Source organism: Trichosurus vulpecula, chromosome 5, assembly GCF_011100635.1.
Source record: "Trichosurus vulpecula isolate mTriVul1 chromosome 5, mTriVul1.pri, whole genome shotgun sequence".
Taxonomy (NCBI): Eukaryota; Metazoa; Chordata; class Mammalia; order Diprotodontia; family Phalangeridae; genus Trichosurus; species Trichosurus vulpecula.
In genome coordinates this window covers 28,007,198-28,033,578 of record NC_050577.1, presented here as the reverse complement: position 1 = coordinate 28,033,578, position 26,381 = coordinate 28,007,198, and the positions used below count along the sequence as shown (strand labels likewise).

The 26,381-nt window shown below is 38.4% G+C and overlaps 1 protein-coding gene across 5 annotated transcripts in view; it reads right to left on the bottom strand.

Moving 5' to 3' along the window:
- The window catches only part of NEK10 (NIMA related kinase 10), a 202,775-nt gene that overhangs the window by 62,306 nt on the left and 114,088 nt on the right, over nucleotides 1-26,381 (bottom strand). For all 5 annotated transcript variants that reach the window (XM_036760443.1, XM_036760441.1, XM_036760442.1 and 2 more), the window contains exons 23-25: nucleotides 12,749-12,878; nucleotides 12,104-12,174; nucleotides 7,604-7,817 (exon numbers count right to left, since the gene is read on the bottom strand). In XM_036760443.1, the coding sequence (XP_036616338.1) occupies nucleotides 7,604-7,817; nucleotides 12,104-12,174; nucleotides 12,749-12,878 (415 nt within the window). The remainder of the gene's footprint in view (nucleotides 1-7,603; nucleotides 7,818-12,103; nucleotides 12,175-12,748; nucleotides 12,879-26,381) is intronic.

Sequence of the window (26,381 nt, the reverse complement as noted above, 5' to 3'; positions counted from 1 at the left end):
GCTATTAAAGCTTAAAACTGCACAACTCTTTTGCAAATCCTCTATAAATTATGAAGGAAAGTGAGCACTCATTTAAAAATATAATTACAATACCTTTAATATACTCATCAAAAAGAAAAGAAAAGAAAATTAGGAAAATGAAAAAGGAATAAAGTGAAAAGAAGAAATAAAAAGTGATCAGAAACTGCTATAATGATAAGTTACAAGTAAGAAATGGATAATTACCTACAAAAATATAAAATATAGAAATTAAAACAATAAATGGAGTTCTCAAAATATCTAATCTCAGAAACTGAACATTGAGCAAGACATAAAAGCACTACCAAAGGAGGTGGGGAGAGACTGCAGAAGAGCAGGTCCATAAGAATTCAAAAGTGAATTACATAAAACATTTAAAGAGCAAAGTAAACATACCTTTGTTACAAAACTGTTGTCAATAACTGAGGTCCTCTACTAAATCCTTTCTCTCTGAGACAATTACATCTCTGATACTCAAAACTCAGTGATATAAGACAAAGAGATATAACTACAGACAAATCTTAGTACTGAATATTGATGTAAAAATTTTTTGAATAAAATTTTAGCCAAACGTTCAAGACAACATATCCAAAAAAATCACTACAACTAAGGTGGATTTAGATCAAGTATTTAAGTGTGACTCAATATTAAGAAACAATTAGAATAATTAACCAAACCACAAAAAATTAAAAAGATGTGATTTTATCAATAAATAAAAAAGCCATTGACAAAAACAGTATTCATTAATGTAAAAGTCCCTAAAGAAGCAAAGAAATGACAAAAATAAAAAACTAGTATGATTTTCAAAATAGAAATGCTAAGTATGTACAATAAGACATGAAAGAAAAATTACTGATATAAACACGAGCAAAGAATAGATTAAAATAATTCTTATTTTCAAACAACAAAACCTCAGAGAATTAGCAAACCAAACAATCAAGAAAATTTATAATGTCAGTTCATTCTGAATACACAATAACATCAACCAAATCATCAGCATTTCCATAAAACAGTGACAAAACCATGAAGGAGGAAAAATAGAGAATTTTCATTCAGAATAACTACAAAACACATAAAATACCTAGTAATTAACTTAGACACTCAGGATGCAAATAATTACAATAATGATCTACTCTTTACAGAAATAAAAAAAGACAAAAATTGGAGGAATACTCACTGCTCATGGCTGGGCAGTGTCAGTATAATAAAAATAAAGATGTCACATAAATGATGATACAGTACTTAGAGGTAGATAAAATAATAAAAATTTATTAGGAGAAACAAAAGGTCTAGACTGTCAAGGAAAATTTTTAGGAGTAGGAATGAAAGGGGAATAGCACTTCCAGACCTTAAACCATATTATAAAATAATCATCATCACACCTCTTTGATACTGGTTTTAAAAGTTGAGAAATATATCAGCATAATAGATTACATGAGTAAGAATCATAAATAACTACATGTTGTCACCCAGTGTTCAATACACCAAGGAACATAAACTATTTGGGGAAGGGCTCCCCATCTGACAGGAACTTAAAGCAGACTGATAAAAATTCGGACATTATATTATAACCTATAAATAGATAAACCATAGTTTAAATATAAAAAGTTACAACACAAAAAAAATCAGCGGGAAATAGAAGGAGATATCTTTCAGAACTGTAGAGAAATAAATATTAATCAATCAAGAGATAAAGGTGACCATAAATGAGAAAAGATAAAATTTAATGAAATAAAATTAATGCTTTTACTGTGAACAAAATCACTGATGCTAGAACATAAGAGAAAATGTTATGTTCAAACAAACAAAAATGCACCAAACATCTCTCACTAACATCTAATACCTAAGGAAAAAAATTCATCGATATATGCGTCTGTGTGTATGGCTGAAAGTCAGTTACCAGAAGGCAAGTGGTCAAAGGTTATAAATAAATACTTTTCAAAAAAACTACAAATTATCAACAACCAATTTAAAGTCATTCTAATAATTACATAATGATGATGATCATATCATTAATAAAAAATAAAATGATAATTTTTAAATTCTGGAATGTTTATGCTAGACCCCCTCAAAGTGTCAAAGATGATAAAAGACAGAAATCAGCACTGTTAGCTGGACCATGGACACTTGGAGGTAGAGCTGTAAACTGGTGGTCCAGATTTTGTGGAAAACAATTTTTAACCCTGTGAAAAAACTTATTAAATTGTTCTTATCTTTGGCTCAGTGATCATGAATGGGAAGAAAGAAAAAGTCCCTGGTATACCAAGGTATTTATAGCAGCACGTTTTATGAAAGTAAAAAGGGAAAAAATATGAAATAGTATATAGGAAAGGAAGCAAAGATAGAATATAATCCACAATAATTACAATAATATAAATTCAAATGGCAGGCCTGGGTGAGTGACCTCCAGGACCCAGACTAGAGGTTGATAAGATGAGTGTGACCTTGGTAGGACCAATGTTCTATAAGAACCGAGCTAATTCTGAGGCCTCTCCCAGAGACCAAAGTGGGATAGAGGTGTTCCCTTCCCCCCCAACCAAGGTCTTAGGGGAAATGTTGGAATATCTGTTATAGCTATAATTTTGGGAGAGCGAATCAAAGCATTCTAGCTTTAGAAGAAGCACAACCTACAATGTACTTCTTCCACTGAGATCTGCTTGTCTTTGTGAAGTATCATTTGTAGCTTTGATGGTCATTAAAACCAAATATTGAAATAAACTGAACTTAGAAACAGATCTACAAATTGCTGTATCGCAGTGTTAAATTGAAATTTTCAAAAATAATAAAGCAACATTGCATTGCATTGCTTTTACTAAAAATTAAACTTTAATAATATTTCAATGAGACCAAAAGAGTTTTATACTGTTAATACATAAAATAAAAATTATTTAATATTATTTATTTCATTATTACTTCAATTTTTAATTTCTATTCTTGTGTGTGGTTTATAATGCATATATCAGAATAGTACATGTATACAGTAGTTTAATCAAGCATGACAGTAGTATATGTACTTAGTTTATAAATAGATATTTCTATATTTAATATATAGTATGTAACATATTCTAATTTTTTTTACTGAGGGAGGTGCAGGATCAAAACATCTTGGAGACCACAGCACTAGGAGACCGTTTCATGAGTTGACATAGCCAAGAGACACCAAAACTTGGTGCCCAATCCTCTGCTGATATACCACTTTGCTCTTAGGCAGATGATCCCCAGATGAGATGCTTGGTCTATCCTCAGGCTCCTTTCCCTCTTGGGAGGTCCCTCCAGGCCTTATGCTCCCCTGGCACAAAGTGGGGAACTGAGGGTTCCCTCCTCATCATGGGGAGGCCCTGAAGAGCCCTGGTGTAGATTTTACAATGCTTCTTAAACTGTGGGTCACGACTGTTTATGGGGTGGCAAAAAATTTGACAACAGTAAAAGGCTTCTGAATGCTCAACGACCAAAAATTCCAAATCAAACGTGTAATGGCTCCAAGGTGTTCCTGGCACCATTTGCCAGTGTTGTATGGCACAACTTCACTGAAGCCTTGGTTCTGAACACACAGCATGAGCACTATGCACTGCGCATGCTCTCAGGCCAAGCAGCGCAGCGCTAATGATGCAGCACCAATGAACGCTACTGAAACACAAAAAGGGGTCCCGAGTGGAAAAAGTTTAAGAAGCCGTGGTGTAGAAGGCAGCCCGATGTGCTTTTCTTTGACCAAGATGCTATCAAATTTGCATTAATTAATTAATTAGATTAAACTAAAATTTGAGACTGAGAAGCATATACTCTTGTGAGAGAAAATATTTCAATATTTCTTACAATTTATTGGTTTGGTGCCACAATAGCTGGTGTAATTCAAAATAGGTCTCCTGTTTGGTAATGAAAATTCATGGAGTTCTGCTGAACCTACTAATTTCTCTGTCCCTTGGTTACTATTCATCAATGAATTTTATAATCATATTATTTACATTAATGCTATAAACTGTTATGGGAGAACATTTCATTGTATTTTTCTCTCAAATAAAACAATTACACTTTTAAGAACAAAAAGGGCATAAAATTTTTACACCTGTAATTTTTAGACCAACAATAGTGCAGATATATAACTTTTTAAAATCGTAATTGGTTCCCGGTGAGCAGGGAATGCATATTAGCAATTAACTACATACTACCCTTTGATGAAATTCAATCAATTATATGTTTCTTTAAATTCTGTTCAAATTCAAGCTTTAATAATACTGCTTTTTGAATCCTTTTGCTAATATTCAATGATGCATGAAATGGAATATTATGTGAGTACAAGTCAAGGATTTTACATTATCTGTACACTTAAAATTCAGCACAGAGGGAAGCAATTTTCTAACTCCATATAGGCTTCATGGTAAATTGTACTCTGTAGTAAAATGATGCTCATGTCTAAGTCAGTTTCAGTGCTGCTGACCACCTGAACCAAATACCACCTGATGAGTACATTATCCCTTTAAAAGGTCATGCTAGAAAAGGGATGTGTTATGGATGCCCAGATACAGGCTGGTACCCTGTTAGTTCAGCGCCAATAATGGAATGAAATGAGGCATTATTAAGTCACTGAACAACGTTACAAGGAGGTTTACTTAGCCATAGCATAAAGAAGTTATTCTGTAAAGACACTCCATCCCTTAGCTTGGGTAGACCTGGTCCTCCTAGCCTCCATATAGAAAAGTGTAGTCAGCAGGGCAGGAGGTAGTGACTCGAGAGCCTCAGAATATCAGCTATCTGAAGAATCTGCACTCCACATGGGTGGCCCTTTTATGCCGTTAAGTGACCAGGAAGACCCATCCATATGGACAGAGTTGTCAGGAAGTCACATCAAGAGAGGTACTGGGCCAATCAAATGTTGGGGACAATTCTGTTGCCTTTCAGGAGAAAATTGGCCTAAACTGTATGAGGGAGGAAGGGAGGGAGGAAAAGTATGAAGAGAGATGGAGGGAGGAAGGAGAGGAAAAGAGGGAAAGAGGGAGAAGAAAGAAAGAGAGGAGAGGGAGAGATGGGAGGGAAAGAAGGGAGAATGAAAAGGAGGGAGGGATGAGAGGGAAGGAGAAGGAGAGAGAGGGAGGGAGAGAAGGAAGGAGAAAAGGAAATGAGGGATGGGAAGGAAAGAAAGGAGAGAAGGAAGGATGGGAGAAAGGGAGGGAGAGGAGAAAGAGAGAAAAGGAGGGAGGGAGGGAAGGAAGAAACAAGCATTTATTAAGTGATTACTTGGGGACATGAATACAGACAAAAAGACAGCCAGTTCCTGTCTTTGAGTGTGACAAAAGAAGAGAAGCCTGACTCAGGGCCCTGGTTAGGACATGCTCTCACCAGAGGATACATACAATGGGTCCATGAATGCTGCGAAGGGTAGTGTATAGGACTGGCCATGAGAAGGGAATATATGAATAATGTGCACACACACACGCACACACACACACACACACACATCAAGGACATCCTTGAAGAAGATCTGAAGAAGGCATAGGCTGCTTTTCTAAACAATATTCTAGAACAAACCGCATCTAAACAATTAACCGACAAGCCGGGTATGAGCAGGGCTGTGGCAAGGCAAATCCTTTCCAGCGGGGGAGACGACATAAATGAGTGGACACAAGGAAGGCAGGGACAAAGTAGATGAAGATAACACAGAAAATGCAAGATCCCGCTGCGCCCACCTTCGCTTGCCAGCTCACCAACACTTTGCTGACGCGGCAGCTACAATACCAGACTTGGAGTCAGGAAGACCAGAGTTTGCTTCCTCCCTCAAACTCTTCCCAGCTGTATGACTCTGGACCAAGCAATCTGCCTCCGCTGCCTCAGCTGTAAAATGGGCAGCACCCACCCCACAGGGTTGTTTTGAGGATCAAACGACATACTGCCTGACCAGTGCTTCTCCAAATCTTACAGAGAGGTTTATGTAACTGTTTTATTGCTATTTTATTGGAGAGGGCGGAATATTGCCTTGCAGACTCTCCTTCAACACGGCATCTCCCACTTATCTGTCCAAATCAGACAAGAGTTCTTAAAAGATTTAACAACACAGAAAACTGTGAGTCAACATTCTGATTGGGAGATAATAAGAACTTGTTGACTGACTGATAGACATGTTCTTGCAGAGTGTCTGGCGCCATCATTGAGGATGGCCTGCAAACACACTGAATCTAGCGGGTAGTTCCCTGTGGGTGGCAAAGGTCTTCAGATGCTGTGAGTCAGGAACACCACTGTGCTCATTACATCATGCCCTGGAACACTGGAAAGCCTTCTAGAGAAGGTTCAGAATCATTTACAAGTTATCAAGCGGACAAACAATTTCTATTATACAGACTCTGCTCTGCAGTTGAATGATCTGGTCCATCCATCCACTGACCTTGGACAGACACTCAATGTGGACAATGAGTTGAGCTGAGACTGGAAGAGGAAGAGGGCACTGGGTGAGATTGCATCTGGGAAATTCAGTGATGCTGAGCTTCTCCCTGAAACAGTGGTTTACAAGCTCATTGTTCTGAAGATGCCGCCATGACTGACTACATCAAGTCATGGCCCACCACAATCTCCGAAGAATTAAACTATGGGGCAATGGAGAGCTGCTCAGCGGGTAGAAGAGTAATGATGATTACCAATTAAGCATTTGCAAGGGAGAAACAACATAAAAGTATCCTCTAAAATGGGGCTATCTCGATCGTGCAAAGCACTTTACGGTCTCATTGGACCCTAATGACAGCCCTTTGAAGTATTATTCCAGTTTAACTGAAGGGGAAACGGATGCTCCAAGATGTTAAAATCGCTTGGCCATGGTCACACAGCTAGAAAGCATCAGAAATGGCATCTGAATCCAGGTCCTCCTGTCTCCAAGTCCAGCACGCTATCCACTACTCCACACTACCTCTCACGATATTGTATTACCAGATATATGAGCCAGGAAAGATGCTGACCCAGCTTTGTAGCTAGAGTCAAGGATTAATACTGGATAGCAATGTGTTCCTCTGGTATCTGGACAAGAATAACTATCAAGGTCAAGATCAAGGTCTATCCACTAAATTCTTCATACAAGGCTGAAAGGTCAAGGTCAAGAAAGCTATCTGATGTTGAACAAAGCTGCATGAAGCTTGGAATCCCAGGACCCAAGTTCAAATCCTAGCCCTGCCATTTACCATTTATTCACTCTGAAGAAATTCACCAAATCCTCTCTAGGTCTCAGTTTCTTTATCTGTAAAACAAGAAGGCTGCTGGCCTCTGAGGTCGCTTCTAGCTCTAAACCTATGATCCTACAATCTGAGTGACCAGCTAAGAAAAAAGTCCATCTTTGAAACCTGCTACATTTACCAGCTGGTCCTTCAGGAAGGCAGTTACATCATTAAAATTACTTTTTAGAGTTGTTTCAATTCATTTATTTGTAGAGAGAATCTGATGTTCTCAGACTGCACAAATATACGTACCACTGAATAATAATGAATTCTGTTGTAAATATGTTGACTAGCAGTATCTTTCCAAAAGTTATTAAGATAAATTGCAAAACTGATTTAGAAATGGAAACTGGCATATTATGACACATCACTCTCATCTAGGAAGAGTTACTTACATGAGATAAGATCGCCAGCTCGTGATGACAAGTGACTGCGTTCCTGTTGGCTTCCATAAAATATCGCTGTGTGCGCCTCCTCTCCCGTTCTAGCTTCTTTTCTAAAGCCAGCTGGGAAGTAGACAAACCATCTAAGTACTTCATCATGACATCGGATATCATTGAGCTGACCTCCACCACGTCTGGCCGCGCTTCTGCATCCGGAGTTAAACATCTAAGAAAAGAGCATCATTACATAATTACATAATTACATTACATCATTACATAATTACAGAACGATCCACGTCAATCACTCTCACCTCCCCTGTGGAGGCCTTCAGTTAACCACATCACGTGTCGTGTGCCTCCATGTTTTATATGGTATAGGGGAAAATGGGTTAATATGAATGCGACAAAAGACAGTTTTGAAGGAGAAACACAGAGATAAATGAATACCATAAAGCTTCAGGACTAGAAAGGATGGATGAGGCAGAGCATCCCAGAGGTTCAAAAGTGAGGAGTCTGAGAGGTGGACAGTTACAAGAAGACTGGAAGCAGATATAGCATTCTCAGGACTCTTGAGCTCCAGATGGTAATACCAAGAAGGTCCTTCTCCCTCCCCCACTGGTGGCCTCCCTGAGTGCCCACCATACAGACCATGACTTCTACAGCACGAGGAGCAACATGCCCAAAGCCACCAAGCAGAGTGCTCTGATTCTCTACATCCTAGAACAGATGTTGACAATCACAGCATGTTCATACTTTCTAGTTATCTAATGGCATAATTATCCTTCTACTGTCAAGTCTCATTATTGGTTGAGTTTTTAAACTCAGATCTAACTTTTATTTCAATTACTGAATAACATCAAACATATTTGAATATCCCCTATTATGTCCAAATCCCACGTTTTATATTTTGTAACAAGAGCCCCTGTGCACCCATAGTCTTTCTCCTGGAATCAAGGCATTGAAACTGATTTAGCTAACATATGGTTCCCGTTACAAGCATAAATCTAAACAAAACTCTAATGCATCGGTTTTGTAATTGTTCTTCCTTCTGGACCACCACAGATACTGTTTGATTTTTTAACTTTTTTCAGAATTAAAAGGAGTTTTTTTTTAAGTACATCAAGATAGCGACATATTAATGGGCTGATCACTGGAGATCAGCTGATTTTTTAACTCTTCAGACACACAGTGTGCTTGATTCAAGACCTTGGGTATGTAAAACAAGGATAGTTCCTCTTTCTAGCTCTGGGCCAATGGGATTATGCTGTGGTCATATAGGTGTAAGTAGGGTTAACCTGACCACCTCATACTTCATAAAGTTAAGTGTGCGAACTTGTACGGAGCAGAAGATTGAAAGATTTTCCCTCGGTTTACACAAATAAAGCAGAGTGTTGAGTTTCCCTTTTTAATTTAAAAGTTATCCATTTCTCACTTAAACAGCAAAGATGATTCTAGCTTCATGACTGTATGCTTGACCTGCTTCTGGGTAAAGAGATGCCATCTCATCAAAAATGCCTCCTGTAAAAGTTCTCTTCATTTTCTATTAATTATAATTTTCTAAATTCTGAAATCTTAGACAATATAAATTGGGCCAGAATGCTCCTGGCCAACATGTTGTCATCCAGGAGGTAGCTTTTTTTTTCTTAATTGAAAAAGCAATTGGAAGCTAGCATTACTATCATTACAGACAGAGATACAAGACACTTAAAGTGGAATTCTATTTAGGTCATATTCTCTATGGAGCCATGCTTTTAAAAGCCAATCTTAGAAACAATTCAAGTTTGATTGAATGTGGTTTTTATCCTCAACACACAGACTTAGAGATAGAATCTGCCTGCCTCTAATACTCAAAACTTCAGAACTTTAGAAATGGACTGCCAGAAATATTTCTGCCAAGGGAACAAACTTAGCCCCATTTCTCTAAAGCAACTCCCTTCTCTGTCACTCTAAAGAAATATTCAAGATACTAGAATCCAGGAAAAAAAAACATAAGTAATAACTGCATAGGGTGAGAAGGGTTCCAACCTGCAATGGTCAAATTGAGGTAAAATCCGGGACCTTTCCAGGTATTAAAATGCCCAGCAGGAACTCCACAGAGACCATACAAGGACTGAGCCAACTAGGAAGGTTTAAGAAAGTAATCTGAGATGTACATGGGTAGGAATGACAGAAGAGCAAAGAGAGAGAGCTCCCCTGTCAGCCCACTTTGCAATTTGCATACAGGAGGCTTCATATGAAGAACTTAGGTTTGGTGGAAGTGTCATACAGTTTTGCTTATTATGTTTTTCAATAAACAAGTACTTTGATGCTTAACAGAGTGGGCAAATTTAAAAAAAAGTTCATACAACATGTGGCTTCTGTATTTTTCAAGATTTTATCTTTAAAATGATTTGAAGGCATAATTTTGCTGCCCGTGAATGGTCCCCAAACAAAATACCAGCGAGCCTAGGTGACCCAGAACAGAGATGAAAAAATAAAGTGATCTGAATATTTTGAGTAGAAATGGAAACACTTTTCCACCTCCTTTCATATGAATTGGCAAAGTAAACAGATGATAATAACCAACAATCTACAAAGGGGTAAAAATAGCGACCTGGGTGCAATTTATCTCTTTGCTCCCCCAGACTCGTCAAGGTCGCTAAATTATTTTCCCACTTAAAAAAAAACTATTCAAAAAGAAAAGTGTCACAACAACATAATATGAATGTGCATCCCATGCTCCAACAGGAGGGAAGGGAAAACGCAGACTGCAGGAGGGTGAACTTGGCGAGCCATTGGAGTGGGAAGATACCGGGGCAGACCAGAGGAGCAGACAAACTTGATCTGAAGAAATCCACAGCTTGAAACCCAGGAGAATTCTAGGAAGGATAATAAGGGAGTCCACCAGGAAACGCACGTCCTAGGCCGGCGGTGCCAAACTCAAATAGAAATGGGGTCACTCATCCATACGTAACAATCCCTGTGGGATGCATATTAACTTAGGTTTTAGAGGTCATGCGACATCTGCTTTGACACATTTTTGTTTGTTTTGCTAAAAATTTCCCAATTACATTTCTAACTATTTTGGGCAGTACTCAGAAGTGTTGTAGCCTCGCGTTTGACCTCTCCGCCATAGGTTACCAAAGGTTCGCCATGTGAGAGCAACATCGGGGCAAAGTTCTCCTTCTTCTGTATTTGAATGGTCAGACAGCTAGCTATGAGAAGAATGTATTTACACACATATATGTAACATATATATATATTTATATACACGCATACACACATACTGTATATACACATACACATATGTAGATATTCTTGACGTCTCTGGAGAATCTATTATCTATTTTGTTTTAAAGAAGATTGTCAAAAAAAGAAACCCGTCCTAAAAGCAAACAATTCAATCAATGTTTATTAAGCGCCTACTACGTGCAAGACCAAAGAGAGACCCGGACAAAGCGCTCTCAGAAAACAGCAAAGGGAGGGGTCCCCATCCGCCGGGGAAGGGCTGAACAAATCCTGGGATGTCGATGTATTGAAATAACCCCTTATCGTAAGAAATAGTGAAGGGGGCAGTTCCAGAGAAACGTGTACGCAATAACAACACACCAAGAACAAACAGACCAAGACAATAACAGATGAAACGTGTACAGGGTTTGCTATGTGCCTGGCACGCCGCTAAGCGCCTTATGAATATTCTCTCATTGGATCCTCACAACAACCCTGGAAAGGAGGTGCTGTTATTTTCCCCCTTTTAATGTGGCAAAGAATTGAAAACAAAACGGGTGCCCATCTACTGGGGCACATCAACCGAACAAAGTGAAGCGGGTCATCCACGTCTCGGCAGAGGGGATGGCCAGAGAGCGCCGGAATCAGGCAGAGTTTTCAGACACAGCCAACAGGCTGAATTTTTTGGCTTGATTATTCTCGTGTTGGTTTGTCTTTTATAACGGAAGACTTCTTTGGGGAATAAGGAGGAGAGGGAAGAGCACAGCGCCCGGTACACAATAGGCCCTGAATAAATTATTTTGTATCGACTGAGTTAGCGGGGAGTGTTACAGATGCAACCACTAACATTTATAAGACAATGAAAATGCACATAGGAGACAAGGAAAAGAAGGTTTAAAGGGGACAAAAGCAAACCAGGCAATTTAATGACCAGTGTGTTAAGCTAACTATGATTAAAATGACACATAACAAAGTATGGCTTCATCTGCGATCTTTTTTTTTTTTTGGTTCTTCTTCGTTTACTGAAATACTGGTTTGTTGATGATTGTAAAGTTCATTTAAATAAAACATAATTTTAAATTAAAAAAAAAACTTGGATTAGTCAGCTAATTGGAGCTGAATTGTAATAACTATTTTCAATAAATTAGTAGCTGGCAATATTCATCATTATGTGATATTAACAATTTAAGTGTACGGGGGTCACTTCTTCATCATTTACCAATCAATACAAAAGGCTGTTGGGGGTGAGTGGCCCCCTTGTGGTCTCTCTCTGTAAAAATCCATGAAAATCCATAACTAAATTACCTGCTGATTACAACTGTCACTTTTTCAGAGTAGATCCCTTCTTGGACTGGTTCATACACTGCCTCTACTATCTGCAAAAGAAACAGAATAGGTTAAATGGGGAATATAGTCCATCTTCCCTAGGAAAACGTTCATATTTTTCTTTGGCGGGACATTTAAGACAACATAGAAGAATTATAAAGTCGAAGCAGTCAGGGATAATCAGCACCACAAACTTTATGTTATGTTGTGTTATATTGTATTGTATTATATTATATTATATTATATCATTATCATACCATATCATATCCTATCAATAAACTACTGTAGTTGAACAACACATCTGAAAAGGTGGGTTTCAACTTATGATATAATTAAATTCATACCTATATTAAAATAAAATCTGAGATGAACTGAATTTCAACATAATTTTCTAAATATAATTTGGGAGGCTGAATTTTTTAATTTAAATTATAGAGAGATGTATTACAGCTGTAGGTGATATGTGATTATTAGAAGATAGGAGAAAAGTTAAGGTACCTTTACATATAATTTAATAAACCTCATCTCTTGACAATCTCTTAAAATCATATGCATTTCTCTTAGAGGGAAAGCGCTACCCCTCCAAGAACCCCGAGACGAGTTTGCTCAGATAAAAATGCTTACTTTCGTCGCTAAGGAAAGCATGTTGGTACTGTAGAAGGGAGGGTTCAGTGTTGCCATCTGGTAGAGGATGCAGCCTGCAGCCCAGATATCAGCCTTCTCCCCATATGGCTCACTCTTCAAAACCTCGGGGCTAAGTTAAAACAAGTAAGTTGATAAATATATAAGAAGGATAAAATAATGCAAAACTGGACTGAATTTTCAGGATGTAAACAGAGAATGAAGAGAGACATTCTTATAACTCTTTATTTTGCAAGAAAACTAGTACATATTCACTTATTCTCACCTAGAATGCATTTGAAGGTACTACACAGTGCTTATACTTTTACAAGAAAAAAAACTTTCCAATGTCTTATAATAGTATCATATCTAGTAATGTGCTAAGAATCAAGCTTAAAGTTTAGTTAATGAAAAATAAGTAATAATTTGCGAAGAGCTTCATTATATCCACAGGCAAGTCGGATGTATCTTAGTCACAAAATTAACAATCATCACATCCAAATTTTGAAAGGATTAGATCTTAATTTCTTCTAAAATATAAATAAAAATCCAATATCCTCTTTAGGAAAAAAAAAAGTCAGATCTATTTCACCTCACCAGCCATGCAAGGGGAAGAAGAGAAGGAAAGGAGGCAGAGAAGGAAGATGGAAGGGAGGAAGACAGAAAAAGAGGAAGGAAGAGAGGGAAGGGAGAAGAGAGGGAGAGGAAAGGCACAAGGAAGACAGAAAGAAGGTGAGGGAAAAGAGCAGGGGGAATGGAAGGGAAAACAGAGAGGGAAAGAGACCAATGTCCTGGTCTTCACAAGCACAGTGGTGAAGGTACAGAGTGAGGCCACTTATCCTAACTTCAGTATTTATTGATAGATGGCCAACTGCATCCATCCACCCCACGGACTACAAAGTTATGAGTACATATGTGTTGACTGCAAGAGCTGTTGAATAAAATTAGAAATGGACCTTTATGAAAGTGGGATGGGTCTAATATTACAAATGGCAGATGGTTAGATATTTAAATTTTACATCTATAGGCTAAATCCTTTCAAAAACTAATGGTGAGCAGTGTTTTTAGTTGTTAGAAAAGACAATAAGGATGTGAAGACTTGGATATGATTACATTCTGTTATTGGTCATACCCCTTAGCTAATATATCCACAAGCATTCATTTAAAAGACAAAAGATAATGCAAAACATTTCTCTGATTCAAAGCACAGAGAATAAGTCCATAAAGTTAATTCTGACCCACTCAGAGGAGTGGCTATTTAGATTCCAATTACTTACCAAGTTCCCATTCTTGACTAATTAGGTCAAGTTTTAAAAGAGTAGCTAAATTACTGAAAATGTGAACTCTTTAAAAATCAGATGATTTCTGCTAATTGAATATACAAATTATTACGTGGCAGAATAATTCAACACACATATACGATTATGGGTTGAATACCTGACTCTTGAGAAAAAGGAGTCTGATTTAAGCCCTATTAAAAATGTAAAAGGTTTTCTTTTTGGAATCACCTGACTTTTCTGTCCATATTTAAGAGACCAGACTCCTATAAACCACCTGAAGAAACATCTCTATGGGCTTGCACATGAGAGGAGCAAGGACAGACACACAATAGACTACATCATGACATATCTTCTTGGCTCCTGTACTGCCAAAGTTTGTACACCACTGGGTCCTCAGACAACCTCAGAAAAGATGTTCAAAGAATGGGGGAAAACACATGCATATGACCCTCACCACAACTGACCTTGGGCATAACAGTGAAGCAGGTAAAAGTTACTGTTGATACTCCACATTTCCCAGCTGAACCTCCCTGGACACTTGTCTGTGTTTCCTGAGCCCCTAAACCAACACCCAATTGAGCTCCAACCACATCACTTAAATTCCTAAGAACTTACAGAGGGAGCACTTGGTGGCTTCTCCATACATCATTCTTTTTTCACCTTAGTGGTAACAATACCTCCAAATATAGGGAGTATGCTGCCAATCTTTAAGTCAGACTTAAAGAAACACACATTTCTCGAGCTGCATTTAATTTGGGGTCTGTGCCATGGAACATATTATTTCTGAAGTATCTTGGAATGAGAGTTTGAACATGCATAGCACTTTATTTTTCTAGAGTTGAAGTAAACAAACAACCAAAAGCCCTCATAGATCAAGATTAAGGAAAGAAAGAAGCTATAGCCAATCAATCCTAAATTCTTTTCAGTATCTACCAATAATCCCAGAACTGTGTTATGGACTGTGAAAGAGGAAAGAGAAAGCTGTCCATATATACAGACATACACATACATGTGCCTGTGTATATTTGGACAAACTACAGTTAATGGGCTGGGGACTTAATGTTAGATGTAAGGGCAGACTTTGGTGCAAAGAGACTGATAAATCATTATCAAAACAATCAAGGTAGCTATAAATCTTTGTTGACTGGCAAGAATCAAGGAACAGATGACAGTACTGCCATTCTTTCCACAGATTTTTTGATTTTGTCCATGTAGGTGTTCCTATTTGATGCATTTCATCAATGCAAATTGTGACCTCTCAAAAGATGGTCTCCAGGAATCTCTGTAGTGGAAATATTTATTCATGATCATCAAGCTGTTGTGTCTAATAATCACTATTATTATCATCATGTGATCTTTAGTGAGGACCCATTTTAACTGCTGTTGCAAGAATGTTTTGTTCGTTTCTGAATTTTAAGTAACAAACATCATCATGAATCGGTAACAAGCTTAGAAAGAGTAAGGAAAAGGGAAAATGCCAAGTGGTTTTTAAAATTTCAAAGTTGATATTTGTTGCCATCAACTGCATTAATTATTAAGTTCAATTTCATGATACAGTTTTTAAAAGGTTCAGCTGGATTCATGGATGATATTTCAACGTGTCTATGGATCTGCGTCCTCATCACTCCAGCTACTCCTACCTGCATCTTCTTGTTCCCTGCCACTGTTACCCATATCTTCCTCTCTGTTCTCAATTAAGGATCTATCCAATGTACTGAAACCTAGCCAATTGTTGCCAATCCAGCTGTACACTGTAACATAGGCAATGTGCATTCTTCACCTAGTTTATTTTTGGTATGTGAATGCCTAAGGCAATCTCTTCTGAAGGACAGAGCATCTCACAATAGAGACCCTCTGACGTTCCAGAGATCAATGCAATTGGTACAATGAAACTTCACAATGGGAACATTTAAATACACGGCCTGTCTATGGGGATCCTCCACCTATCTGGTCTTTCACAGGAAAATGCTTCTCAAAGGTTTTGCTAAGCAGAGCACAAGCTCTGACATACATTAATGACCTAGAAGGAATTTAAGAACAACCTCTACCCACTGTGCGAGCAACAACCTAGTTCACACAAAAAGACCCAGATTATATTATTACCACATGGTACCACTGGCTTGTTTCCCCTGCCCACAGACTACTAAAAATAGGGCAAGTCAAACTGAAATAATCAGATGAAAGTATCAACAGTTTGAAAAATGTCATTTTGGGCAAGGTACAAACAGACAACCGAGGAAATAATGATTTTTATAGTGAGCACATATCCAGTGTATGTACAGATATAAAAACATTTGTATGTCTCCAGACATAAGGTCTTGTCCAAAATGACTTTTTTCAAACTCTAAAGAATAAAGTACTATCTAATTTTGTTTTAAAAAACAGATCTATTCCTTGAACTTAAAACTATGTCCCTTAGAGCTCATTTTTACAAAGAAAAATTTCTTTCCAGATCTGGCTATCCTAAAGATGCCACTTTCTTCAGAATTTGAAACATTACTAAATACACTTATAAATTTGGCTAACAAAGATCTATTCTATATTATCACCTTTTAAAAAATATAATTTCTTGGGGCCTTCTGTTGGCATGTAAGAAATAAACCATTCATATTCAGTGGATGACATCAAAAGCAAAGATAATATGGCATTAGAGGGACAATCCATGGTGAAAGTTGGTAACTTTTTTTTTCTATTTCTCTCTTCTTTTTGGAGATGTCACTAGGTGCAAATAGGTGGGGTTCTGGAATAGGAAATTTGAGAAGGAAATTACTTAGAAACATTTCTGAATCGGTGGTGGTAACAATGGTGGCAACGGGGGTGATGATAAGTTCTGGGGAGGGGAAGGGATATGGATTCTCCAGATTTTCTCAAAATGTGGCTAGAAAAAAAATGATTCAGTGAAAGAAAAGAATGGAATTCCTGCTGGGAAAAGCTCAAAGACCACCTGAACTGGCAGCATCAGTGTGGCAATCCCAAGCACAAGTTCTTATACTAAGTGGTTAGTGAACCTATTTTTTGTAAGAAATGTCCCATTTATTCAGCAATGTTGACAATTTTGCATCTAGTTCGAATACAGAGAAAAACATCTAAAACTAAAAGTTAACTGAGTTTTTCAAATCCCAATTATGTTATGTTTCATTCAAATTAAATTTGGACCTTGAACAAAAGGTCCAACTCCATCCTTATTTTACCAAAATTAATTATAAAATGTTATACTCTCTTAATCTCAAAGAATATTCATGCAAAGAAGGGGCTATACTCAAAGAAACTGTGCCCTTCTACTCTTATTTAATTCCCAGTAAGGAATCTTTTCTTTTTCTCATCTCTACAACCCCTACCTTCCCACTCTAGGGGAAAGCGAAAGTGGAAAAGCAGCAGCAAGCGGTAGAAGTTGCCAAAAGTCACAATGTTTCTGGCATCAAGCTTCAAATACCCTAGTGGGATAACAGCTTTACATAATTACAAATAAAAACAAAGAGTGAGAAGAGGAGTTACAGAACTAGCAGTGGGAGAGAAGAGATTCTGTGAACCTTCTTCTCGGGCCATTTCTCGCCTTCCAAAAGAACACATCTTTGGAGGATATAACTGAGATAATTGTTTCAAATCCATACTACAGTTGAAAACTTACATCAATTACTTTTTGTTTGGAAGGCCATTATGAAGACTACCATTGCTCTGTAACAACTTTAAATTTCCCTCATTGGATTGCCTAAGCTCCATCTTGGAAAATGAATGCAAGAAGGTCCATCAAGTTAGTACGATACTTTTGGAAGGGTTGCTCATCTATGTAAATACTATTAAAAATAAATGATTTTCCACAAAAATTTAATTATTGTATTCAGAGAAACAAAGTGTAGCACCATTTCTTGATTTGCAAATCTATTACAGTTAAACTGTGAAAAGGCTGGGATCCTACTAACTCAGAATTAGTAATAACTAAGACTCTTCTAAAAACCAGAGCACTCATGTGCAAATAAAGTCCCAATAGGGATGGAGGCAAGGGAAGATGGGTTATTAAAAACAAAATTCATCTTAGCACCAGGGGAAAAAAGTTTACCAAACATATCAATAGTCGAAACAAGCATGGGAGGATGATTAACCATTTCAAAGTAAATAAATACAGCATAGCCACAACTAAATTGTTAATTATATGGATGAGAAAGGCACCAAAATTGTATTTCTTCAAAAATATTCAGCAGTTTAGACTTTTCATTAATTTTGAGTAGGACCCTGGCCATAGTAAAGTTTCACTATGGGCTTATTTTATAGCCTATGAATGTCAAGCTCAATGATGAGAAGAAAAGCTTGTCTTTATTAAGTTACATGTGCAACCTTGGGTGAGTCATGTTAACTCTCTGGACCTCAGTTTCCTCCCCTGAAAAAAAAGTCAATTAGACTAGATCGAAGGTTCTTAACCTTACTGATATCATGGGCCCCTTTGGCAATCTCCTGATCGCTATGGACTCCCTTCTCAGGATCATGCCTTTAAAGCCATAAAAATAAAATACATATGACTACAAAGGAAACCAATTATGCTGAAATAAAATTATCAAAATATTTTTAAAAGTAAGTACACGGTTGGGGCAAAGCAAATGACCTGCTTGTGTTTGATTTTTTTTTGGTAGCCATGCTTCAAACGCCTCCCCTTTATTGAATGACCCATCTTTTGTCACTGATGTTTGGGGTGAAGTCTCCAAGGTATGTCACCTTAGGTAGCATCTTGAGCTCCTCTGATCTTCAGAATATATTGTTCCATTCTTTTCTGTGGTTTCTGGTGGTTACAAAATATGCTTATGTTATAAGAAATTCCTCTATATTTTAAGACGTTTCTCCTATCACTTAGAACTGTTAATTTAACCACCACATGTCTTACACTTTGCAACATAGATTATTTTGTTTGTTTTTTCCCTGGCGGGCGGCAGGAATCAATAGTCTTCATATGGGACTTTGTTTCTCTTTCAATGGTACAAGTAGTTTTCTTGTATTACTTCTTGCAATATGGTTTTCAGATTTTTTCACTTATATTTTTCTGAGAAACCTATAAATCCTTAAGTTCTCTTGCCACATCTTGTATTCAAGATCAGTATGTTTTGATTGTAAAGAGAACACGTTTTCTTAATTGCTTTCTGCTTCTCTTCTTCCAGATTATCTTTCACTTCTGTGCATTTGTGTTCCTAATCAGATGTTCTCTCTTTTGTTTCTTTGATGAGACTTGCCGCTGTGGATCCAAGTTTTTCTATTCTGCCAATTATTTCTGCTAAGCAGACCATAAATTCTACGCTCATAATTCTTATTTCTCTCTTGAACCCTTCACAAATATCCTACCGTAATTCCATCCTTCCTTGGGAATCCAAGAAGTCCTCTGCCTCATTGTCAGCTAAGTAGTGATGGTGGCTCGCATCCCTGTTTAGTGGAAGAATTGTGCCCCATCCCACCTTGAATACCCCAGGCAGCAGAACAAACCAGAGATAAGCAGAGGTCAGATACACCACCCAATCCACCCATGCATTGATAGTTCATTCTAAATCCCCTATGTTTGGGAGGCCGAGTCAAGCTGAGGCAACAATTGTTTGTTAAGCACCCACTATGTGCCAGATGATGTGCTGCATTCCGGCGCTACAAGGAAAGACAAAAACAGTCTATTCCTCAAAGAGCTCACAGTCTGAGGAACCACTTCCTAAAGATCATTAGGTGAGTCTATCTTGCTCCCCACATTCTCCAGGAAAACTTCCCTTCGGTTACCAGGGAACAGCTTCCTTAGTAAAATATTGTTTACCTTCTGCCTTTGCAACCTAGAATCCAAAAGACAAGACTGACTTTCTCAGCAATGTCTTGTTGCCCATTGGTATAAAAGCAAAAAGGGAGAGCAGGCAATATTCATAAAAGGAGGAGGAAAGGAGAGCTAAATTTATTATTTCAATTACCAGGCTCTTCCTGGAGACTCCCTTCATCTCTATTTCATGTCGTCTTTTGCTTCCTAGGCTCAAAGCTGAAGGAAAGCTCTGGACAATGTTTTATATTCTCTGTCCAAATGCTTCCTTCCATTAGGACAGATAAATAACAATTCAAGTCACCACTCCCCAACTTTATCCCCTTAAACAAAAGAAACAACTAATATACTTGGCAGCTGGGATTTCATAAGAATGATATATGATAAAGGATTAACGCCCTAGACAAGGCAGGAGCCTTGAGAAATCCATACATCCATTATGTCTAAGATTAACTGAAACTAGAGAAGAAACTTTGAAGAGGGATTTGAAAGGTATAATTGAAAAAACCCACTTCTAATTGATAATACAAATATATAGGATGAGAGTAGTGGCATCCCAAGACTTCATAAAAGAAATGCTTCCTTTTATGGGAAATGGCAAATGGCAGAAAAATAACTACAAAAGAACCTAGGAAGAATCTAAATATTGGAGGAAAATTAATTTTGCTAAAAGAAATTCTCCCAATATCTCTTTTATTTATTAAAGATGGAAAAGGAATTATGTATCCAACTAAAAAATGTATGCTTTTTAAAGTCTATTAAGTAGTTCTGAAAATTCAGATATTAGATTATCATGCTCATCTGCCTGCACTATACCCACCACCCACTACCCCACCCATTTTTTGCAGTAGGCAGGAGCAAATTTTTTATAACAGAAAGGAACATTTTCTGGATAAACTAGTAAATCATAATTTCTCTGGTCCCAGTTTCTTCACTTGCAAAATGAGGTAGTTGGACTGATGATCTCTAAAGCCAACCAACAAGCATATTTTATCAGGCTGCACTCTTGATTATGCCATGCCCCAGAAAATGCTTCATCCTGAGAGATCATGTCACTGCTGGAATTCACAGCTCAGAAGGCCCCTCTGCCCCTACAGCCCCTCCCAACACTGGATAACTCCTTACAGAAACTGCATTTAAGGGGGTGCTGAGCCAAGCATCTCCTCACTGGACTGCAAGCTGGATACCTCTCTTACAGCCCTGCACCAGGTATCTCCTTTATCAGTTTCTTTTCATGTGTTGTTCCCCCCCCCCCCCATTGGAATGTAAGTTCTTTGAGGACAGGGACTGTCTCTTCTCTTGTATTTGTATTCCCAACACTTCACTTGGTATCTAGCACATAGTTGTTGACTAAGTGATTTCCCTTGGCTGTGGGGAAGGAGAATATGTTAATTACCATAAAGAAGTTCTCCTGATAATGTTGTCTCACCTAAAATTTAATACTTTGATGGATTGCTCCTTATAGGTACAGATCACAATTCATCTATACATTATTCTGTGTGATTCCTGTCCCTGTTCCTATCCTGGTATATCCTTGTGCAAGGACATGACTTCTCTGAGCCTCAGTGTCTTAATATGTCAAATGAAGTAGTCTAGAAGAGCTAGATGAGTCCATAAACATTTGTTAAGTACAAAAAGAGGCAAAAGACAGACCCTGTCTTCAAGGAACTCATAATCTATTTGTGAGACCAAAAGACCAATTATTGTGAGTGGCCATGGAGCTCACTGAGAAGGCTCTTCAGTATTCTAAGGGTTGATGCATTCAATATTTACAAATATCTACAATATCTACAAACAGGAATGCCTAAAGGGTTCTTCCCTCATTTGTTCTTTGCCCAGGACATCTTTCATGACACTTGCAATGATATATCTTCTTGGCTTTATATTGTGAGGATACATTATGTTTTTATATAATTATTACATAATCACATAAGAAAATTTATTATTTATCAGGAACTTCTGATGTGAAAATTCCCTCCAGTGGTATAGAATAGCAACTTGCTTACTATCTTGAGAGATTGTCTAGAGTTCCTAGGAGGTTAAGTGAATTTCCCATGATCATAGAGCTAATATTTATCAAAGGCAGACTTGAACTCATTTTTTCCTGATTCCAAGGTCAGCCTTTTTTCCACTATGCCATGCCAATTTCTTTTCTTTTATTCACTTCCCACTTTCCCATTTCAGTGCTTGTTTAAAACGGTCAGGTTGGAACTCTTCTGATTACATGATGAGTTTTCTTTTCCCCTTTGAATTCTTTGTTCAGTCTGACATTTGATATTGAACTTTGGTCTAAGTAGCCAATAGCCTGACTGTACACAGACAGCTGATTTTGAAATGGCGCCTATGTCAGTAACCAATTATTTTCTGTATGTTAAGAGAGTCAATTTCATTGTTATGATGTGGTTTCATGCTTACCATGACCAGTAAATTCATGACAGGGAGGTATAAGGTTTATGAATAATCTGAAGGTCTTTATTCTTTTTCATTTTCTAAACATTTTCTTTTTCATTATGAATGTAAGCAATATGAACATTTTGATATATAAAAAAGAGAATTGCATATAAAACCATGAACTTGCGACCCAAACCATGTTTTCCAGTATATTTTTCGACAACCTCTCCTATTCACATATATATGTCATTTTGTGTTTATGTATATGGGCATATACACACATATGTGCCCTGTGTATGTGTATATGTGCACATGTACATATATGTTGGTATATGTATGTGTGCATGTATACAAATAGGTCAGTATACATGTGTCTATATGTGTGCATATACACCTATTGTCAGGATACACGCACACATGCACACACACACTTGGTTTGAACAATCTCATCAAGTTCTTTATGTAACTTCTCTACTTTTAACTTTCTGCCATTGTTGTTATTTTACTAAACAGTCTTTTGGCTTATGTTCCTTACAAAAAACATGATGTAGGATGACTAAGTATCCCATGAAAGGATGTTTCCTATTGCCTTTGGCCATGTGATGAAACCTACTTTGCCAACCCCCTCCTCTGAGTCTCCAAGGGGATCCTGTGGGCTCAGTCCTGCTATGAGGCTTCCTGGGTTTTATTTATTGCAAAATGGATATGACTATTCCTCCAATGGTGTACCAGTTCACTGGTCACTGGACACACACCTTACCCTGATAATACCAATGGTTACATGAGATCTGAAGATTTCTAACAAGTGTATGATCCTTGACCCCTTAGGCTGTCGCCTTTTCTGAAACTAATAATGTCGCATAGGACTGGCAGCCATTTTGTACTTTTAGCCATTACATGGGTCACCATGGTCAGAAAACTTATGTCCTACTAGAGATACTGCTGCTTATGAGTTTCCCTGCACACTGCCCAGCACATCCTTGGACTGCAGACTTGTTAGCGTACACATGCTGGAAGCCTACTAGAGTCTGCACTGCACTGCATGAATCTTCTGTGGAAGGCCTCACCAATAAGGGTGGAAACACATTCCTGGGGACTCCTATGTCTGCAGCAAATCCCTTTCCTCTCTTGGCCCTGGTTCTCCCCTCCCCCCTAGAAAATGAAGGGGTTAGATTACATGTTTCTGTGGTCTTTTCTGATATAATGAATTTGCGAATAAAACCACTCTCTTTGTGGCATCACCAGAGAATTAAATTCTTTATGCCACAGACTGATAAAAGGCAAAGTCCTAAAGACAAAGATTTATATATATGTATATATATATATATATATATATATATATATTTCTTTGTTTTTCCCTTCCTAGACAGAGTAAAGGTATGCTGAATGAATGAACAAATGAATGAATGGATGGCCTCATGAAATTAAAAAAAAAAAACACAGACTGCATTATAGCAAAGCTCCACATGAAAAGTAATTCTCATTTTACTTCCTAAGTTTTATCCTCTGTATTTGTCATTTACTAATCTACTTAATTTAAGTTTCTAAGCCACTGGATACTAATTGTGTCCAATTTGATGATCTCTGCAGTCTAGCAAAAATAATGAAACAGGAAGCTAATTGAGTCTACGTTTCATGATTACAGAGCTAAGATTACCCTCCCATGCTTTCAAACTCAACTTACACACACCATTTCCTCTGTTAAGCTCTCCCTGATGCCCCTAGTTGGTGGTGGCCCCAGACAGTCACGTATCACCTCGCTTTACCCCTAGTCTGGTGTCCCTTTCTCCATTGGACTATAAGCTCCTCAAGGGTAGGGATTGTCTTCTGCCTTTCTTTGTCTTCCCAGCACTTAGCATAGTGTCTATGGTGTTACTGCTGCTGTTCAGCCATTTCAGTTGTGTCTGGTTCTTCCTAACCCCATGTGGAGTTTTCTTGGCAGAGATGCTGAAGTGGTTTGCCATTGCCTTTTCCAGATCATTTTACAGATGAGAAAACTGAGGCCAACAGGGCGAAGTGACTTGCTTAGGGTCACCCAGCTAGTAAGTGTCTGAGATCATATTTGAACTCATGTCCTCCTGACTCCAGGCCCAGGCTCTGTGCACTTAAGGTGCTGCTTGACTTGACTTACTTATGTATTATTTGTATTATCAGTACATGTATATAGCATGTCCTCTACCAGACAGTAAGTTCCATAAAGGTAGGGACCACATTTGAACTAAATTTGATCTCTTCCCCAGTGCCTACAAGAGTGTTCTGTACACAGCTGTAATTCCATAAATGCCTCGTGAATTAAAGTAAATTGGATTAACACTGCAGTCAGCATAGCTTCCTTACAGCCTCTCCATTTCTCATCTCTCATGACCTTACCATCGCTCTTAACACTGTTAACTTCTCCTTCTTCCTTGAAATTCTGTCTAACTCTGGCCTCTTTCCCACATGTTCCTGATCTTCTCTCTAGGTCTGCTTCCCTTGGGCCGTTAAACATGGGCATCCATCAGCCCCCCTAACCTTCATTTAAACAGTCCCTGCCATGTGCACAACACTTTTCTAGGCCCAACAGGGGTGACAGAGAAGCTAAAGTGCCCTCTCTTCGGGGCCCACTCTGTCACTGGGGAAACAAGACGTAGACACTTTAACGTGGAAATAACAATAGAAGGCAGGTGATTAAGTGTTAAATGAGTAGTGCAGACGATCACTGTTAGAGGAGATTACTCTTTCAGGTAACAACCATCAGTGTATCTTTCATTATCACTTGTATATAGAAGACTCCAAAATCTTCAGCCCTGGAATTTCACTGTCTCTTTAATCCTATATGTCTAGAGAACTTATTCTATAGCGGGAAAGAAAGGAAATAAGCATTTACATACATACACATCTACTATGTGCCAAGCTCTTGAGACAGAATTTTGAGCTAGAAAAAAACAAAACAAAACAAAAAAAAACCTTTTTTGTTGTTTCTTTGAGACTGGGGCAGCTAGATGACACAGTGGATAAAGTGCTGGGTCTGAGGTCTGGAAGATTCATCTTCCTGAGTTCAAATCCAGCCTCAGACACTTACTAACTGTGTGACCCTGGGCAAGTCACTTGACCTTGTTTGCCTCAGTTTCTTCATCTGTAAAATGAGCTGGAGAAAGAAATGGTGAACCTCTCCAGGATCTCTGCCCAGAAAACCCCAAATGGGGTCACGAAGGGTCAGACACACCTGAAATGACTGAACAACAGAAATCCAAATCCTGTTCTCACAATCTTCTTAACACTTAACCTCCCCCATGCCCCCTTTTCTTCTGTAACTCTTGCCTTTAATCATTCAGAGTCGTAAAGAAGTTTTCCTTTTCTTACCCAAGACTTCACCGCTTAGCAGTGGTTTCTGGATTCCTCGTGCCCATGGGAGTCACCTCAAGTGGGAAGTCTTGGGTGACGGTCTGTTCCATCCTGGATGCGTGCCTCAGACACATGCCCCTCTGTGATAAGTGTCCACTCAGCATGTTGTTGCCGCAGTGTCCCTCCCTGGGTGGTCACTAACACCCCCCACCTTCTATCCTTTTCCCCTCAGATGCCTCTGACACTCACTCCTTGCCCTTAGCTCCATGCCTGGCACACAGCAGGTGCTTAGTAGTTGTTGAATGACTGCTCTCTCCTGGTTCTTTTCCTCCCATCCTGACTACTTCGTCTCAGTCTCTGCCCTAAGATTCCCCACATCATCAAAGCGCTTAGCACAGTGCCTCACACACAGGAAGCACTACACAAATGTTAGCTAGCAGGTACTGTTATCACCAGTTGCCTCCCGGACACTTCAAACTCAATGTCCTAGACACATTTTAAACTCAACGTGACCAAAGTTGAACTCGTTATCTCTCCCCCGAAACCCTCTCTTTCTCTAGATTTCTCTATTTTGGTGAACAGCACCACCGTCTCCCCTCCAGTCTCCCCAGCATTATCCTGGACTCTCACACCCCTTCGTCCAATCCACTGCCAAACTTGACTATTTCTATCATTGTGACCTCTCTCATTCTCTTCGCTAAGCCCTCATGACCTCCCACCTAGATTATCCCAAGGGCCCCCTAATTGGTCTGTCCTCCTGAAGTCTCTCCTGACTCCAGTCCATCCTACACACTGATGCCAAAACGATTCCCTTAGGTATAGATCCTACCACGGGATCGCCCTACTCAATAAACTCCAGTGGTTTCCTACA